Source organism: Lithobates pipiens, unplaced genomic scaffold (assembly GCF_037356315.1).
Source record: "Lithobates pipiens isolate NorthernLeopardFrog02 unplaced genomic scaffold, aLitPip1_a1.2 Scaffold_22, whole genome shotgun sequence".
In the NCBI taxonomy this organism is placed as follows: Eukaryota; Metazoa; Chordata; class Amphibia; order Anura; family Ranidae; genus Lithobates; species Lithobates pipiens.
In genome coordinates, this window is record NW_027507784.1 from 91263876 (window position 1) to 91282850 (window position 18975).

Genomic DNA, 18975 nt, shown 5'->3' on the forward strand with positions numbered 1-18975 from the left:
TTATCTATAAGGATATACATGCCTCCTCCATGTATCTTTACCTGTCAAATGTCTCCCCTCTGTCTGTTATGAGACCCGGAAAAAAGTGCAGATTTTGTGGATGGGTCTGTTGTCTGGAGCTCGGTGGGTGGAATCGTGATGTCAGTAGACTCCCCGCCCACCTCTACACTCCCCTTGTCAATATACATTTTCTCCTGTGTGTTTCTTACACTGAACTTCTGCTATGATCTCTAACATCCAGTGAAAAGACAGGAAAGTAACCACATGACTTCAGCATGCCCAATCATGCTGAGGTGTGGAACATCCAATTCTGACAGAGCAGCAGAAGAAAGGAGTGGGGGTGGGAATTAAAAAATAATGCATGTCTCTTAGACTAGAGCACGAGATATCTAAATCACCTGTCACTCACAGCAAGGGGGAGGATTTGACAAAGTTTTTTTCTGTTTGTCAAGATTTATCTCACTGAACAATAAAAGAGGATTGCTCAAAGATGGATTAACTGTTTGTGGCAAGACTGGGCTCAAATGGTAGGAAATCTTATACTCTACATCAGGGGTGGCCAACCCGCAGCTCCCGAGCCGCATGCGGCTCTTTGCCCGGTTCCATGCGGCTCTTACGTTCAACAACACAAACAAAAAACAATCTTCGTTTCAACAATCTTCATTTCAACAATCTTCGTTTCTCTTCCTTACTCTTTTCTAGTCATTCGTCATCCGCTCTCACACACACCTCCGCTCACCCCTCACTCTCACTACCCCGTCCCCTTGCTCTGTATTTTCGTCAAATGCGCATGTGGGCAGTTTTTCAGTAAGAGCAAAATCATTTGAGTAAACCTTTCGCGCTCAAAATGGCAGGGAAAAAATGCACAGCAAAACGAAAATATGAAGAAGAACACAGGACGTTTTTAACAGAGTGGGAGAGTTTATATTTTTTTGTTGAACGTAATGGAAAGCCATTCTGCCTTATATGTCAGGTGTCCTTGTCGCATTTCAAAGCTTCAAACCTTCAGCGCCACTTCAGCTCACTCCATGCTAACATCGACCAGGAATTTCCAAAAGGGACTGAACTTCGCAAGTACAAGTTGGTTACTTTGAAAAGTCAGACAGAGAAGCAGGCAAAGTTTTTCCGAAAACTTACAAAGCACACAGAGACTGTAGCGCTTGCATCGTATCAACTGGCTTGGAACATTGCACGGGCCAAAAAGCCGTACAATGAAGGGGAGTTCATTAAAAAATGCCTCTGTGACGTTGTTGAAATCTTGCCTCCTGAAAACGACAAACTAAAACGAATGGTATCAGACCTCCAACTGTCCCGCCACACTGTTGAGCACAGAATATCAGACATTAACACGTCTATTCAGTCAAAGTTGCACTCTGATCTTCAAGCTTGTGAGTATTTTAGTGTCGCATTGGATGAGAGTTGTGACATACAAGACAAGGCTCAATTGGCAATATTTGTACGGTCTGTGTCAAACGATTGTTTGATCAAAGAGGAACTCCTCGATATTATGCCTTTAAAAGACAGAACCCGTGGCATAGATGTGAAAGATACAATGATGGATGCATTTGTGAAAGCAAATCTGCCCATAGTGAAACTAACTGCAATAGCCACAGATGGAGCGCCAGCCATGATTGGATCTGTGAACGGGCTTGTGGGGGCTGTGTAAAGCTGACCAAACATTTCCAGAGTTTTGGAATTTCCACTGCATCATACACAGCGAGCAACTTGTGTCTAAAACATTGAATTTGGACAGTGTCATGAAGCCTGTGATGGCAACTACATCCGTACGCATGCGCTTCACCACCGGCAATTCAAGAATCTCATCGCTGAGCTGGACCAAGGGCTTCCAGGTGACCTGGCGCAACACTGCACTGTAAGGTGGCTGTCAAAAGGCCAGGTACTCTCTCGCTTCTTCCAGCTTTTGGATGCTGTGAAACTGTTCATGGAAGAGAAGAACAAGGACTATCCACAGCTCTCGGACCTCGAGTGGGTTATGGATCTGGCCTTTTTGGTTGACATGCTGTGTCACTTGGACAAACTGAACCTGACCTTGCAGGTAGGGTTGTCTGTCCAGGATTCACCTGGACAGTTCGGGTTTGGGTTCATGTGTCCAGGTTTCAGACTGTCTGAAACCCGGACACATTATTTAGACTGGACTATGGCTTTTCAGCAGAATTGCTGGCAGTGGTTGTCTCAGCTGAGAGTGTCTGTTACACTCTTTCACAGCCCCTAAAGCCAGCACTAACAAACCACCCCCCCCCCCCCCCAAACACATACAGATGGGAGAGGAGAGAGGGCTTGACCCCCTACCCCTCTGTGTCTGCCCACACTCCAATCCCCGGCGCTGTGCCTCAGAAAAGGAAAGTGGGAGACAGAAATTTGAAGTCCAGCAGCCTCAGATCCATCTGGTGCTGACTGCTAAGTGGTGAGTGGGCTCACCATCCATCCATCCATCCCTGTCTGTGACTGAAGTCTCCCCCCTTCTCTCTCTTGCCTTTGAGTAAGTACAGTAAGGCAAATTAGGGTTCTCAGAGCACCCTTACATCAGAGTTCCCCTTTACACCAGTGGCCGTAGTGTTTCCCCTTACATTAGAGTCCTCTTCGTACATCAGAATTCTCAGTGTTCACCCTTAAATCAGGGTTCCCAGTGCATCCCTTATGTTAGAAGCCCCAGAGGTCTCCCTTATATCAGAGTCTGCAGAGTCCTCCCTTACAGTGAAAAGGAACTCTGCGAGTTCAGATGTAAAAGGGGAACTCTGTGGACTCTGATGTAAAGGGGGACTCTTGTTATTAACTTCATATGATTAGAAATGTTATTTAGTAGCAAAATATATGTATAGTTTATACAAAAAATTGCTGTGCACCACAAAAGTGTTCGGGTTTGACTTGAAGAAAAGGTGGCAACCCTACTTGCAGGGTAAGTTAAAAATGCTGCCTGATCTGGTGCAAAGTGTGTTTGCATTTGTCAACAAACTGAATTTGTTCAAGGTGCATATTCAAAAGGGAGATTTAACACATTTTCCCATTCTACTAAAAGCCAGCGGGCAGGTCACCAGCGCCGTCCTGAACAAGCAAAGAGCCAGATATGCAACACTGGTTGAAAAGCTGCACGAAAGCTTTGTGGCCCGGTTCCGTGATCTACAACTGAAAAGGCCACAGATTACGTTCCTTGTCGACCCATTTAACGCTGAGACGGACTGTTTGAAAGCCCCTCTAGTCATAGATGAGGGTGCGGCTGAGATGGAGATGATTGATCTTCGTGAAGAGGACAAACTGAAACCTGCTTTAAAGGAAGGGACCATTGAGTTTTGGAAACTTGTGCCAATGGAAAAATACCCCAATGTCAAACGAGCTGCACTTAAGATACTGTCAATGTTTGGGTCAACATATGTCTGCGAGTCTGTGTTTTCCACCCTGAAACACGTGAAATCGAAGCATCGGTCTGTTCTGACCGACACCCATGTGAAAGAATTGCTTCGAGTTACAACAACAGAGTACAAGCCAGATTTGAACATGATTGTTCAATACAAGGATTGCCAGAAGTCCCACTAAATAACACATATAATGCGCATAATAAAAGGAAAAATGTTTTGTAAATTGTTCTATTATTCTTGTTATGGATTTGGTTAAACAGAGTTTGTCTGTGTGAGAGTGCACACAGTGTTCATTGTTGAAAATGACTGGCCTGTGGTCTTTGTAGTGTTAAAACAGTGTGTGGCATTTACAATAAATCCAGCTGAGCAAAAGTATGTGTGTATGAGGAAGGGATGGGGTGATGTTCATGTGTGCCCATGCGTATGATGTGGCTCTTTGCGGTAACTTGGTAAAAAATGTGGCTCTTGGTCTTTGTCTGGTTGGCCACCCCTGCTCTACATTTATGACAAAAAAAAAAAGAAGCTGATTGGCTGCCATGCACAGCTGCACCTGATTTTTTTAAATCTACCCCACATTGCCTTTTTGAGATGTATTGCTCAGAAAAACTGAGATAGGGTATAGGGAAGGCCTTGGGATACTCCAAGACTAGGGCAACTTTAACGGAGGACTCTTTGTAGTAGCAGTTAACCTCCTTCAGAGCAGAAAAGGTGAACATACAGCTTCAGGGGATTCCCACACTGGAGACAGCCTTGAGTAAACAATCTTGAACAGTTTCTCAAAGAAGAGGTAAACCAGTCTCAGTTTCTCTAGGATCTCTCACTCTCTAGCCTCTACTCACTGTGTCACTGTATACAGGGACACCTTCTTCCAACATTAGCCAGACTCTGATCCATGTACATAGAAAGTGTTGTGCTAAAAAAACGTGTTACGTGAAAAAATATGTGACAAAAGTGACATGTGTATTTTGCCAAATGCCAACTCTGACAATTATTTAGCAACTTAAAACATAGTTAATACAATCATAAACATATATATATAGAGAAAAAGTCATTTCGTAAAAAATCAAATGTGATCCCCCTTGGTGCAGAATGAAGAGATGGAAAAGTCCTTTAGTCCATAGAAATATTGATCATAAACACCCTGGTGCCGACACACCGCCACACAGAACAGATGTAAGCTTACCGACTCCAATTGGCCCAAGTGAGCGTACGCTCCAAGGGTCAAATAGGCTTTAGTATCATGCAGCTGAGGGGCCCTCTGGCCGAAAAATGTTAAAGCTGCACACTCAATGCTGAAACTCGCTCCACAATCGCTTCACAAACCAAGTTGAACACGAAGCTAGTACTCACAGAACAGGTAACACTCCTCACAAGGAACCATGCGGAACGAAAAGATTGGGCCAAATAGCGTAATTCCATAAAACAAACTACTTTATTAAAAAAAATTGTCTCACTTACATTTATGCAGTGAATTGAGCGCTTCTCATATAGAAATTGGCAGCAGTGGAGTACTCCCGACGCGTTTCGTCTCCTTGGACATCGTCTGGGGTGTCCCTCCACTGCTGCAAAACTTACTTATATAGCCAAATGATTGGAATTCCCACTCCAGGTGTCACTACAAGTCACTTCCGGTTTAGGCCACAAAAATGGCAGCCCCGCGTGTGTTTCAAGCCTCTTTCTGGGAGTCAAAATGTAAACACTACCTAGTAAACAAAGAACTTTCATTTTGGAACAGAAAAAGGGCCAATGATGGTCAGGTAATGCATAATAATCCCAGGGTATATAGTATTGATTCCCTAATTGTGAAATAATAGATGATATGTTTGTATAATATCAAAGAGAATTATTTCCAGCCGCATTGTGATATTGCTCAGAAAAACTGAGATAGGGTATAGGGAAGGCCTTGGGATACTCCAAGACTAGGACAACTTTAACAGAGGACTCTTTGTAGTAGCACTTAACCTCCTTCAGAGCAGAAAAGGTGAACATACAGCTTCAGGGGATTCCCACACTGGAGACAGCCTTGAGTAAACAATCTTGAACAGTTTCTCAAAGAAGAGGTAAACCAATCTCAGTTTCTCTAGGATCCCTCACTCTCTAGCCTCTACTCACTGTGTCACTGTATACAGGGACACCTTCTTCCAACATCAGCCAGACTCTGATTCATGAGTCTCAAAGCCAGATCCTCATCAGACTTCCTCCAGTTCTCCACACTTTAGCAGTAGGCCTCCAGGTCTCCTTGAGCTGGGACCTCGAACAGCCTCCAGCAGGCCTCAGCAGCTAGCCCAGGAGGGCAGGCAGCCCCTCCAGACTGGCTCTCCACCAAGGCAAAGGATCCTGCTGCCCTAGACTCCAGACTATTTATACACACCTCAGCCCCCTGCTGGTCACTCTCTCAACCATCGATTGGCTTAGACTGCATGAATATTCAGCCCAGGGTCGGCCTCTCCCAACCCACAATATTCCAGAATTTATAGGAATGAAAGGGGAAGTAGACAAGCCTGTAGGTAGGTGCAGTCTACTTTTTCCACTGCAAGTGGTGCTGATCCGCAGTGGCCTTGTAGCTGGAGATGAAGCCAAGAGAAACATAGTTCCTCTTTGGTTTCCTGGGTCACTGGGGAAGCTATCCGAGTTGAATGCTGCTGCCTCATGTGACTCTGGCAGCCATCTTGAGTCAGACAGAGCCATTTTAAGGTTTGATGTGCTTTATGCGAGTAGGAAAAAGAGGGATAGGTATCCCGTCTTGTAAGGACAGTACTAGCGGGGAACTAGGTTGAGGAGGGAAAGCGTTGGGTTCACAACTCCTCTGGACATCTTCTCGCTTGCGCACGAGATGGCCAGGCCGCATTCTGCCCTCCTAACAGATGGTGGGTAGGTGGGCGGGGGGCAATTAAGGCCCCAAGAGCCAGATAAAAATAAGCAAAGGGCCGCATCTGGCCCCCGGACTGCAGTTTGGAGACCACTGTTGTATTGCAATGTATATATTTCTTTATTTGTATAAAGTGTTATGCCAGAGATGTACCCTGCTACTGTGGTGGTAGAATTAGGACAGGGTTCTCATGGATGTAGGTTGAGGGGCTCCAGAATGTCTATTATGAGCAGAGAAAATTGGTCTTTCGGTTTTCTCTGAGTTTGGTACCTCTAAGCCCTTGTACACACGGTCGGAGATTCCGACAACCAAATCCGTCGGATTTTGTCTGTCGGATTTTGTCCGACAGATCTTGTCCGAAACTGTTGCATACACACGGTCGGACAAAGTTGTCGGAAAATCCGATCTTTCAGAACGTGATGACGTAATTTCGTTACGACGGGACTACGTTCAGGCTAGTAGCCAATAGCTTTGATGTAGGAATTTGATCTGAGCATGCGTGGCACTTTGTCCAATCGGAATTCTCTACACATGATCGGAGTATGTCCGATCGGAGCATTTTGTCGGAAAATATTTCCGGCAAGTTGGAAAATTTGGTCTGACGGATATTCCGACAGAAACAGTCCGATGCAGACCACACACAGTCGGAATATCTGACAAAACACTCCGATCGGACACATTCCGTCGGAATGTCCGATCGTGTGTACAATGGCTTAGATTGGAGTCTGGAGTCCAAAGACTTTGAAGAGTATTCGGAGGGAAGAAATCTCTAACCCTGTGTCCAGATCTTACCATGGAGACTGGCAGGCGGGCATACACAGCCTTTTATAACCAAAGGCCTAGCAGTAATTCTGGGCTCCACCAAGGAGACAAGAGGTCCCCTGACCAGAAGTTTCAGAGCAGCAGGGATTTGCGAGAGAAAGAGAGAGTTAAAGCGGAGGTCCACCCTAAAGTGGACCTTCCGCTCATTGGAATCCTCCCCCCCTCTGGCGCCACAATTGGCACCTTTCAGGGGGGAGGGGGGTGCAGGTACCTGTACAGTACAGGTATCTGCACCCACTTCCTGAATAGCTCTCTGCGGAAAGGGGCGTAGATTACGCCCCTTTCCGAAAGTCCCCCGCTGCCTGCTGGGAAACACACAGATCCCAGAGGCAGCGGGTCCATCCTCATTGCGCAGCGCGACTCGCGCATGCGCAGTAGGAAACCGGGAAATGAAGCCGAAAGGCTCCACTTCCTGATTCCCATACCCAAGATGGCGGCGGCAGCACCCGAGAGACGATTGAGAGATCGGCTTCGGGTGCTGACATCGCGGGCACGCTGGAGAGGTAAGTGTCACTATTTTAAAAGTCAGCAGCTGCAGTACTTGTAGCTGCTGGCTTTTAAAAAAAAAAAAATAATAAAAAAACGCGGACTCCCGCTTTAACAGTGGTTGCTCATACAGCAATTACAGGGCTGCAGGATGCCTGGTAAACCAGACAAAACTAGGCTTGAGTCTTAAGCAGAGCTACTGTAAGATGAGGTGGCTTAGGTATTGAAGATAGGATTGGGACTGATGCAAGCAACTATATAAAACAAAAGCAGCTTTGGCACCTTCCATATTTCCATCCTAACAAGTTCTTTAACCCCTTAGCCCTCAATACTAACATGTGTGCACTGGAATATTCTACACTGGGCTCACTGGTACCTTGGTCTACCACTGGACAGGTATAGCTGAAGTATGATGCATCATTTCTGGTCATTGTTTCAGGCAAAACTTAAAAAGAAGTACGGACCAATATGGGTGTCTACCTTGTCGCATTATCGCATGGTCAATATCGCTGACCCTGACATCTTAGAGACTCTCTTAAAGCAGGAAGGCAAGTACCCGATGAGAGCCACCATGATTTTATGGAAGGGACATCGAGACCTTCGGGGTCATTCCTACGGACCGCTGAGTGAGTAAGTATTTTTGGTTGTGGTTTGACAAGACTATTCCAGAAACAATTCCAAAATTAACATTTTTTTTGGATGGAACGTAGAAAAGTTAAAACAACCCTGACAGGCTATAATTCCCATCTGTGTTCCTGCTTAGGATATTTACCCTCTTTATTTGTCCTTGTGGTTATTGTTGCTAAGGGCCAGTTCACACCACATGCGGTCCAGTGCGATTTTTATTTTGCATCAAAAACACATGTAAAGTAGGTTATATGGTTTCCAATGGTATATTTCGTAGTGCGGTTAGTTCCAGGGTGTTCCAGTTCAAGAAAAATAACATAGAACATGCTGCATTTTTCCTGCACTGGACTGTACTGGAACGCAGGAAAAACGCATAACCTACGCACAAGAATGCATAAAAACACACCAGACCCCAGTACTGTGAACAAAAACAGGAAAAAGAAGAAAAAAGCATCCGGAATGCATCTGGAAACACATTAAAAATGCATCACAACGCGTTAAAAACGTGCACGGAAAAATACATTTGGAATGGATCTGGGGTGCGTTTTTGTGGTTTGAACTGACCCTCAGACTAAAAGTGGTGACGGATTCTAGGTTTTAGGTCAAAAGAACAAGAGGTGAGGGCAGGGGCGTACTAAGTGGGGGGGCGTGCCGCCCCGGGTGCCACACACTGGGGGGGTGTCAGGCCAGCGCCCCCCCCCGCAACTGAAGTGTCAGACAGCGCCGTGCCTCGGGTTCGCAGCCCACACAGAGAGAGCCCGAGGCACTGGCAGTGGGCGGCATTGCAGGGGGGGGGGGGTGCGAGCAGCACCCGAGTGGAGTGACATCAGCCGGCTCAGTGACCCGGCGCAATAATCCCCTTCTCTCTGTGGTCGCGTCGCGTGGCCGTTCTGATCAGTCTCGGGCAGCGGCTGTCACTCACAGCCGAGCAGAGTGAAGCCGCCTCCCCCTCCTCCATGCACAGCACTGTGTAGACAAGGAGGGGGAGGCGGCTTCACTCTGCTCAGCTGTGAGTGACAGCCGCTGCCCGAGACTGATCAGAACGGCGCGACGTGAGTCACGCGACCACAGAGAGAAGGGGATTATTGCGCCGGGTCCCGGATCACTGAGCCGACAGGTGACACTTCACTCGGATGCTGCCCACACCTCCCCCCTGCAATGCCGCTTCCTTGGGCTCGAGGTACACTATGGGTCTGTCAGGAATCCGTCCGTTCCGTACGATCGACTTTCCGTACGCGCACGCGCACTCGTGCCGCGGGTCGTCGTGGGTACGAGCGTCTTCCAACGCGCGCGGGTGCACGTCGATCGTATGTGCGCGCGGTACACGCACGCACGGACGAGCGTTAGCTCGATTGGCGCCAGTGGCCCTTTTTAAAGGCGCAGCTACAGTGGTTCTGTGCTGTCTCGTCTGCAGCTAGTGCCTGAAAATACCTGCTTACCTGCCTGCTACCTATCTGATATCTGACCCGGCTCCGTTTGACCTTGCTGACCTCTCCTGCTCCGACCCCGGCTTGTTTGACCCTTCTTGGACTGATTTCCTGTTGCCGAACCCCTGCTTGCACCTGATACCTCTGCTGTCTCCTGCCTGTTCCTGTATCTGCTACCTTGCATCCAGAGGTTCCATCCATCCTGATCCAGTGGCCTGCAGCCTTCTGCTTCCCTGCTACAGAGAGTTCCTGCTTCAGAGGATCCTCATCTCCCGACACCCGCTGCTGCACCTGGCTGGACTCTCCTACCCCACTGCGCTCCGGTCTCCCTGTTCCCATTCCAATGAGACCAGAACCAGAGCCGTAAGAGAGGTCCCCTTCCACTAAGTCAGACTCAATACCCAAGGTTCATAACAGTACGAGACAGCCATGTCTGAGTCTGCGGAAGGGGCCTCCGCCATGAAGGAGATTTGCTCTCACCTTGCGGCTCTCACCCAGGCCGTGAAGTCCCTTCAGGATGGCTACACCAGATTGGAGGAGCGGGTCCAGCATCTCTCCATTTCAGGGTCTCCAGACACCACACCTCAGCCTCCTGCTGCCCAGCCTGCAGCTCATTCAGCAGTCATGATGCTCCCACCTGAGCCTAGGGTTCCCATTCCGGAAAGATTTTCTGGGGACCGCTCCAAGTTCCGGGCTTTTCGCAACGCCTGCCAGCTTTACTTTGCCCTCCAGCCCAGGACTTTTTCGCTGGAGGCAACTAAGGTGGGATTTGTCATTTCTCTCCTGCAAGAAGAACCTCAGTCCTGGGCCCACCATCTCCTGGAGAATGACAGTCCCCTTACACAGACTCTCTCCACCTTCTTCGAAGGGATGGCACAGCTTTATGATGATCCCCAACGGGCTGCCACCGCAGAATCCGCATTAACTGCGCTCCAGCAAGGCCGTAGGACGGCTGAGGACTATGTCTCGGACTTTAGACGCTGGAGCGCAGATACCCAGTGGAATGAGTCGGCCCTCAGACACCAATTCCGCATGGGCCTGTCTGAAGGTCTCAAGGACGAGTTAGCTCGCGTTGGCACTCCCGACGCCTTAGAGGACTTGATTGCTTTGGCCATTCAGATAGACCGCAGACTTCGCGAGCGTAGGGCCGAACGCTCTTCCCAACCACTGAGACCTGCCTGGATGACGGCCAGGACCCCATCTTCCACACCTTTCTTCTCTCCTCTCCCTCAAAGAGGACCTGCCAGTGTGCCTCCTGCTCCTGAGGAACCTATGCAGCTTGGACTTCTCCGACCTTCCCTGTCTCCTGAAGAGCGAGCCCGCCGCCATCAGATGAACTTGTGTCTATACTGTGGCGGCTGCGGACATTATGTGGCCAACTGTCCGGTGAAGTCACGTAAGTGCCTCTCTTCAGTGTCTCGCAGTACCTGTATCCTTCCCTCCAACTCTCTCCATGTTGCCCTTCTGCTCTCGTTTCAGCTTTCGGGAAGAACGATCCACGTCAACGCCATCCTTGACTCCGGAGCCTGCGGTTGCTTCATTGATTCCGCCTTCACCGACCTACATTCCATTCCACTCAAGCAAAAGACTCATGGACTCGCTATCTTCTTGGCTGATGGTTCCCAGATTAAGTCCGGCCGAGTCACCCAGGAGACCCTTCCACTACCTACCTCCACCTCTTGCCAACACACGGAACTGTTGATCCTCGATGTAATTTCATCCCCACTCTTTCCTGTGATTCTGGGCATCCCATGGCTGCAGGCCCACAATCCCTCCATTAACTGGACTTCGGGGGAGGTGAAGTTCCCCTCCTCTTACTGCCAGGACCACTGCTTTTCAGGGGCTTCTGAACAATCCGGAACTCTTCTCTGCCTAGACCCAGATCTGGACTCATGTCAATCCGTCCCCGAGCCTTACCATGAGTTTCTGGATGTTTTCAGTAAACGGGGGGCTGATTCCTTACCCCCGCATCGCCCCTACGACTGTCCCATAGAGCTCCTCCCTGGGGCTGAGATCCCGTTTGGACGTGTCTATCCGTTATCCGAGAAGGAACAGGAGGCTCTGAAGACATACATCTCCGAGAATCTCCAAAAGGGGTTCATCTGGCACTCTACATCTCCGGCCGGGGCTGGAATATTTTTTGTTACTAAGAAGGACCAGACCCTTCGACCCTGTGTGGACTATCGGGAGCTGAACAGGGTCACAATTAAAAACCGCTATCCCCTACCCCTGATTCCAGAACTCTTCCAAAAACGAAGGTCGGCCACTATCTTCACTAAGCTAGACTTGAGAGGAGCCTATAATTTGGTCCGCATTCGAGCAGGTGACGAATGGAAGACTGCGTTCCAAACTCGTTTTGGGCACTACGAGTATCTAGTGATGCCTTTCGGGTTATGTAACGCCCCAGCTACCTTTCAGCACTTAATTAATGACGTCTTCCGGGATTTCTTGGATATCTTTGTCATCGTATATCTTGATGACATCCTGATCTTCTCTGGGTCCCTGGAGCAGCACCGGGGACACATTGGCAGAGTACTACTTCGGCTCCAGCAACATGGACTCTACGCTAAAGCCGAGAAGTGTAAATTCGAACAACAGGAGATCCAATTCCTCGGCCTTGAAATCTCCCCAGCGGGCATCAGGATGGACCCGCAGAAGGTCGCTGCTGTCCTCGAATGGCCAGCCCCCTCTGACAAAAAAGGCATCCAACGCTTTGTGGGCTTCGCCAACTTTTATAGAAAATTCATTAAGGGTTTCTCAGCCATTATCTCGCCCATCACCCAGCTCACCAAACTAAATACGCGCTTCCATTGGGGCCCTGAAGCCCAGGCCGCCTTCAAAAGACTCAAGGACTTGTTCACCTCTGCTCCTATCCTCAGTCACCCGGATCCATCTAGACCTTATATTCTGGAGGTAGACGCCTCTGAGATAGCAGTAGGGGCAGTGGTCTCCCAACGCATAGGTAAAGACGACCTGATGCACCCCGTGGGGTTGTTTTCCCGAAAACTCTCTCCGGCGGAGAGGAATTATGATGTGGGCGACCGGGAATTACTTGCCATCAAGTCTGCTTTGGAGGAGTGGAGATACTTACTCGAGGGGGCGGTACACCCCGTGCTCATCTACACGGACCACAAAAACCTCGAGTACCTCCGTACCGCAAAACGCTTAAAACCTCGGCAGGCTCGCTGGGCCCTCTTTTTCTCCCGGTTCTGTTTCCACATAACCTATCGCCCTGGATCAAGAAACGTCAAGCCAGATGCCCTTTCCCGTATGTTTGACAGCCCCAAGGACATCACACCCCCGGATACCATCCTCCCTGCTAACTCCTTCCTACTCATCCAGCCAGACCTAGTGTCTCTGCTAAGGAGTGCTTCTTCTACATCTTCCTGTCCCCCGGGACTCTCACTAGCGTCCAGAGAAGGCTTGTTTTGGAAGGATAACCTGATCTTCGTCCCTGAAGATGTGAGAATTAAGGTTTTGGGCCTCCTTCATGACCACCCACTCGCTGGGCACTTTGGTGTCCGTAAGACTTTAGAACTGGTGCAGCGCTCCTTCTGGTGGCCAGGCATGAGGGAGTTTTGCAAACAGTATGTAAGTTCCTGCCCTGTATGCAATCGGAATAAAGTTCCCAGAATTCGGGCTTGGGGGCTGCTTAAACCTCTTCCCGCACCCGACCGCCCTTGGCGGATGATCACTATGGATTTCATTGTGGAACTTCCCCCGTCCGAGAACTGCACTGCCATCTTTGTAGTTTGTGATCGTCTGACTAAGATGGCACACTTCTTACCCTTAAAGGGAACCCCTTCCGCGACCGAGACTGCCCATATTTTTATTAAAGAAATAATCAGGCTCCACGGGGTGCCCACCAATATTGTGTCTGACAGAGGGGTTCAATTCACCTCCCGTTTCTGGCGAGCCCTATGTGAATCTTTAAAGATTGAATTGGCCCTGTCCTCTGCCTACCACCCACAGACCAATGGGCAAACGGAGCGCACCAATCAAACCCTCGAGCAGTATATTAGGTGCTTTTCTTCTTTTGTCCAAGACGATTGGGTCTCCCTGTCACCACTGGCGGAATTCGCCTACAACAATGCCAGCCATGCCACCACCGGGCAGTCCCCGTTCTTTGCCAATTACGGTTTTAACTTGTCTTTTCTTCCCGATATCCTTACAGAATCTCATGTGCCAGCAGTACAGGATACGGTATCCTTTCTCCAGCAGAATAATCGGAACCTGCAGGAGGTCATAACCAAGGCTCAGGCTGACATCAAGAAGAGCTTTGATCGAGGAAGAAGGGGAGAATTGATCCTTCAAGTCGGGGACCAGGTATGGCTGTCTTCTTCTAATTTAAAATTAGCATGTCCCTCCAGGAAATTGGCACCCAAGTTTCTGGGCCTGTTTCCCGTTAAAAGGAGGATTAACGAGGTGTCTTATGAATTGTCCCTGCCTGATTCCATGAGAATACACCCAGTCTTTCATGTAGCTCTTCTTAAGCCTGCTGTTCCTGATCCCTTCCCTGGTAGAGAAACAAGACCACCTGACCCTGTGCTGGTTGATGGCAGCGAGGAATTTGAAGTGGAGGCCATTCTGGATTTCAGAAAACGACGGGGACAAGGTCAGTTTCTAATTAAATGGAAGGGCTATGGCCCGGAGAATAATTCTTGGGAACCTGCTTCCAATGTACATGCTAATAGACTGATCCGAGCCTTCTTTGCTGCACACCCGGAAAAAAGAGCCACTTGGGGCACCCGGAGGTTGCCCCTTGTGGGGGGGCAATGTCAGGAATCTGTCCGTTCCGTACGATTGACTTTCCGTACGCGCACTCGTGCCGCGGGTCGTCGTGGGTACGAGCGTCTTCCAACGCGCGCGGGTGCACGTCGATCGTATGTGCGCGCGGTACACGCACGCACGGACGAACGTTAGCTCGATTGGCGCCAGTGGCCCTTTTTAAAGGCGCAGCTACAGTGGTTCTGTGCTGTCTCGTCTGCAGCTAGTGCCTGAAAATACCTGCTTACCTGCCTGCTACCTATCTGATATCTGACCCGGCTCCGTTTGACCTTGCTGACCTCTCCTGCTCCGACCCCGGCTTGTTTGACCCTTCTTGGACTGATTTCCTGTTGCCGAACCCCTGCTTGCACCTGATACCTCTGCTGTCTCCTGCCTGTTCCTGTATCTGCTACCTTGCATCCAGAGGTTCCATCCATCCTGATCCAGTGGCCTGCAGCCTTCTGCTTCCCTGCTACAGAGAGTTCCTGCTTCAGAGGATCCTCATCTCCCGACACCCGCTGCTGCACCTGGCTGGACTCTCCTACCCCACTGCGCTCCGGTCTCCCTGTTCCCATTCCAGTGAGACCAGAACCAGAGCCGTAAGAGAGGTCCCCTTCCACTAAGTCAGACTCAATACCCAAGGTTCATAACAGGGTCCTTAGGGGAGGCTGTGCACTGTAGGGGGGTTCTTTACTGTGGTGGGTCCTGCACTGTAGGGGGGTCTGCACTGTAGGGGGGGTCCTGCACTGTAGGGGGTCCTGCACTGTAGAAGGGGTCCTGCACTGTAGAAGGGGTCCTGCACTGTAGGGGGGGTCCTGCACTGTAGGGGGGTCCTGCACTGTAGGGAGGTCCTGCACTGTAGAAGGGGTCCTGCACTGTAGGGGGGTTCTGCACTGTAGGGGGGTCCTGCACTGTAGGGGGTCTGCACTGTAGAAGGGGTCCTGCACTGTAGGGGGGGTCCTGCACTGTAGGGGGGGGTCCTGCACTGTAGGGGGGTCCTGCACTGTAGGGGGTCTGCACTGTAGGGGGGGTCCTGCACTGTAGGGGGGTCCTGCACTGTAGGGGGGTCCTGCACTGTAGGGAGGTCCTGCACTGTAGAAGGGGTCCTGCACTGTAGGGGGGTTCTGCACTGTAGGGGGGTCCTGCACTGTAGAAGGGGTCCTGCACTGTAGATGGGGGTCCTGCACTGTAGGGGGTCTGCACTGTAGGGGTCCTGCACTGTAGGGGGGTCCTGCACTGTAGAAGGGGTCCTGCACTGTAGGGGGGGTCTGTACTGTAGGGGAAGATTCGGCACTGTAGGGGGGTCTGTATGGGAGTCTGTACTGTAGGGGGTCTGCGCTGTAGGGGGAGGGGTCTGTACTGTAGGAGGGTCTGCACTGTAGGGGGGGGGGTCTGCGCTATAGGGTGGAGGGGTCTGTACGGTAGGAGGGTCTGCACTGTAGGGGAGGATTCTGTACTGTAGGGGGGTCTACACTGTAGATGGGGGTCTGTATGGTAGGGAGGGGGGTCTGCACTGTAGGGGATCTGTGTAACATGCAGAGGGTCCAGAGCTGTGAGGGGATGTGTAATGTAAAGGGGTGCAGAGGTGCAGGGTGCTGTGTAATGTAAAGGGGTCCAGAGGTACAAGGGCTGTGTAATGTAAAGGGGTCCAGAGGTTCAGGGTGCTGTGTAAGGTAAAGAAATCCATAGGTACAATGGCTGTGTAATGTAAAGGGGTCAGGAGGTTCTTGGTGCTATGTTATGTAAAAGGGTCCAGAGGTACAAGAGCTGTGTAATGTAAAGTGGTCCAGAGGTGCAGGCTGCTGTGTAATGTAAAGGGGTCCAGAGGTGCAGGCTGCTGTGTAATGTAAAGGGGTCCAGAGGTGTAGGCTGCTGTGTAATGTAAAGAGGTCCTTAGGTGCAAGGTCCTGTGTAATGTAAAGGGGTCCAGAGGTGCAGGGTGCTGTGTAATTTAAAGGGGTCCAGAGGTGCAGTTGTGGAGAGGGGGGGTACATAGTAGTGACAAAAAGATATTGAAGGATGCAGAGGTATGCAGGGGACACGGTGGGTGTTTTTACATTTTATGGTGGGGGTGCCAGATATAGGATCCGCCCCGGGTGCCAAATGCTCTAGGTACCCCCCAGGGTGAGGGGAAATGTTACTATTGGGAGACCTCTTCTGGTGACAACTGCTTAGAAGAGAAATCTTACAGACAGCAAAAAATAAACTGGCAGGTTTCTAGCCAGTGACCCCTTTGTCCAAAACTGTAAGTAACTTTTGGCTATACAGTGCCTTGAAAAAGTTTTCATACCCCCAATTTTTCACATTTTTCATGTTACACGCAAAAACCTAAATGTATTTTATTGGGATTTTATGTGATAGACCAACACAAAGTGGCACATAATTGTGAAATGGAAGAAAAATGATAAATGGTTTACAATTTTTTTTACAAATAAATATGTGAAAAGTGTGGGGTGCATTTGCATTCAGCCCCCTTTACTCTGATACCTCTAACTAAAATCCAGTGGAACCAATTGCCTTCAGTGTGTAATTGAATCTCAGTATAAATAAAGCTGTTCTGTGAAGCCCTCAGAGGTTTGTTAGAGGACCTTAGTGAACAAACAGCATCATGAAGGCCAAGGAACACACCAGACAGGTCAGGGATAAAGTTGTGGAGAAGTTTAAAGCAGGGTTAGGATATAAAAAGAATATCCCAAGTTTTGAACAGCTCACAGAGCTCTGTACAATCCATCATCCCAGAATGGAAAGAGTATGGCACAACTGCAAACCTACCAAGACATGGCCGTCCACCTAAACTGACCGGCCGGGCAAGGAGAGCATTCATCAGAGAAGCAGCCAAGAGGTCCATGGGAACTCTGGAGGAGCTGTAGAGATCCACAGCTCAGGTGGGAGAATCTGTCCACAGGACAACTATTAGTCGTGCTCTCCACAAATCTGACCTTTATGGAAGAGTGGCAAGAAGAAAGACGTTGTTGAAAGAAAGCCATAAGAAGTCCCGTTTACAGTTTGCAAGAAGCCATGTGGGGGACACAGGAAACATGTGGAAGAAGGTGCTCTGATCAGATGAAACCAATGTGGAACTTTTTGGCCTAAAAGAAAAACGCTGTGTGTGGCGAAAAACTAACACTGCACATCACCCTGAACACACCATCCCCACCGTGAAACATGGTGGTGGCAGCATCATGTTGTGGGGATGCTTTTCTTCAGCAGGGACAGGGAAGTTGGTCAGAGTTTATGGGAAGATGGATGGAGCCAAATACACGGCAATCTCAGAAGAAAACCTGATATGCCCCATACACGCGGTCGGATTTTCTGCCGTAAGATGTGCGATCAGATCATGTTGTCAGAAAATCCGATCATGTGTGGGCTCCATCTGACTTTTTCCGTCGGAATTTCCATCACACAAAGTTTGAGAGCAGGATCTAATATTTTCCGACAACAAAATCTGATTATTTAAATTCCGATCGTGTGTAGACAATTCCGACGGACAAAGTGCCACGCATGCTCGGAATAAATTAGGAGATGAAAGCTATTGGCTACTGCCCTCTTTAAAGTCCCGTCGTACGTGTTCTACGCCACCGCTTTCTGAACGATCAGATTTTCCAACAACTTTGTGCGACTGTGTGTATGCAAGACAAGTTTGGGCTAAAATCCATCGGAAAAAATCCGACGGACTTCGTAGTCGGAATGTCCGACTGTGTGTACAGGGCATTAGAGTCTGCAAAAGACTTGAGACTGAGGCAGAGGTTCACTTTCCAGCAGGACAACGACCCGAAACATACAGCCAGAGCTACAATGGAATGGTTTAGGTTTCCTCCCACACTCCAAAGACATGCAGGTAGGTTAATTGGCTTCTGTCCCAAATTGGCCCTAGTATATGAATGGGGACCTTGGATTGTGGGCTCCTTGAGGGTAGGGACAGATGTGAGTGTGCAATGTACAGGGATAGGGACAATTGTAGACACTCACTCAGGTTGAACTGGATGGACTGGTGTCTTTATTCAACCTTACTAACTATGTAACTATGTAACTAATTAAAGCATATTCATGTGTTAGAATGGCCCAGTCAAAGTCCAGAACTAAATCCAATTGAGAATCTGTGGCAAGACTTGAAAATTGCAGGTTCACAGGCAGTCTGCATACAATCTAAGAGAGCTTGAGCTATTTTGCAAAGAAGAATGGCCAAAAATGTCTCTCTCTAGATGTGCAAAGCTGGTAGAGTCATCCCCAAAAAGACCTGTAGCTGTAATTGCAGAGAAAGGGGGTTCTACAAAGTAATGACTCAGGGGGGCGCTATACAAATGCACACCACAGTTTTCACATATTTATTTGGTCTCCACCCAGAGACTGACCACATCAATCACCTTGCAGGTAGACAGACAGAGAGAATGTATCTTAACCAAAACCAGGATACTGGAATTAGACCAGCAGCTAGGGCTCTCTGGTCAGCGTGACCATGAGGAAATCTTACAAGAAGAAGAAGCCTCAATTGCACAGTCACTGTGCTAACCAATGAGTGCTTACGATTTTGGGCATTATAATGGCTACTCATTTCAGGGCTGTGCACGGACCCCTGCACTGGCAGTATGGTACATCACCACCA

At 49.2% G+C, this 18975-nt stretch overlaps 2 protein-coding genes across 2 annotated transcripts in view; both read left to right on the plus strand.

Annotated features, from left to right (window-relative positions):
• The window catches only part of LOC143923932 (sterol 26-hydroxylase, mitochondrial-like), a 73126-nt gene that overhangs the window by 29415 nt on the left and 24736 nt on the right, over window positions 1-18975 (plus strand). The window contains exon 2 of the mRNA XM_077447879.1: window positions 7991-8181. Coding sequence (XP_077304005.1) covers window positions 7991-8181 — 191 coding nt within the window. The remainder of the gene's footprint in view (window positions 1-7990; window positions 8182-18975) is intronic.
• On the plus strand, window positions 1805-3552 carry LOC143925179 (general transcription factor II-I repeat domain-containing protein 2A-like). The gene is made up of 2 exons (XM_077449788.1): window positions 1805-2056; window positions 2917-3552. The coding sequence occupies exons 1-2, from the start codon at window positions 1943-1945 to the stop codon at window positions 3550-3552; spliced, it is 750 nt and encodes a 249-aa protein (XP_077305914.1). The 5' UTR covers window positions 1805-1942.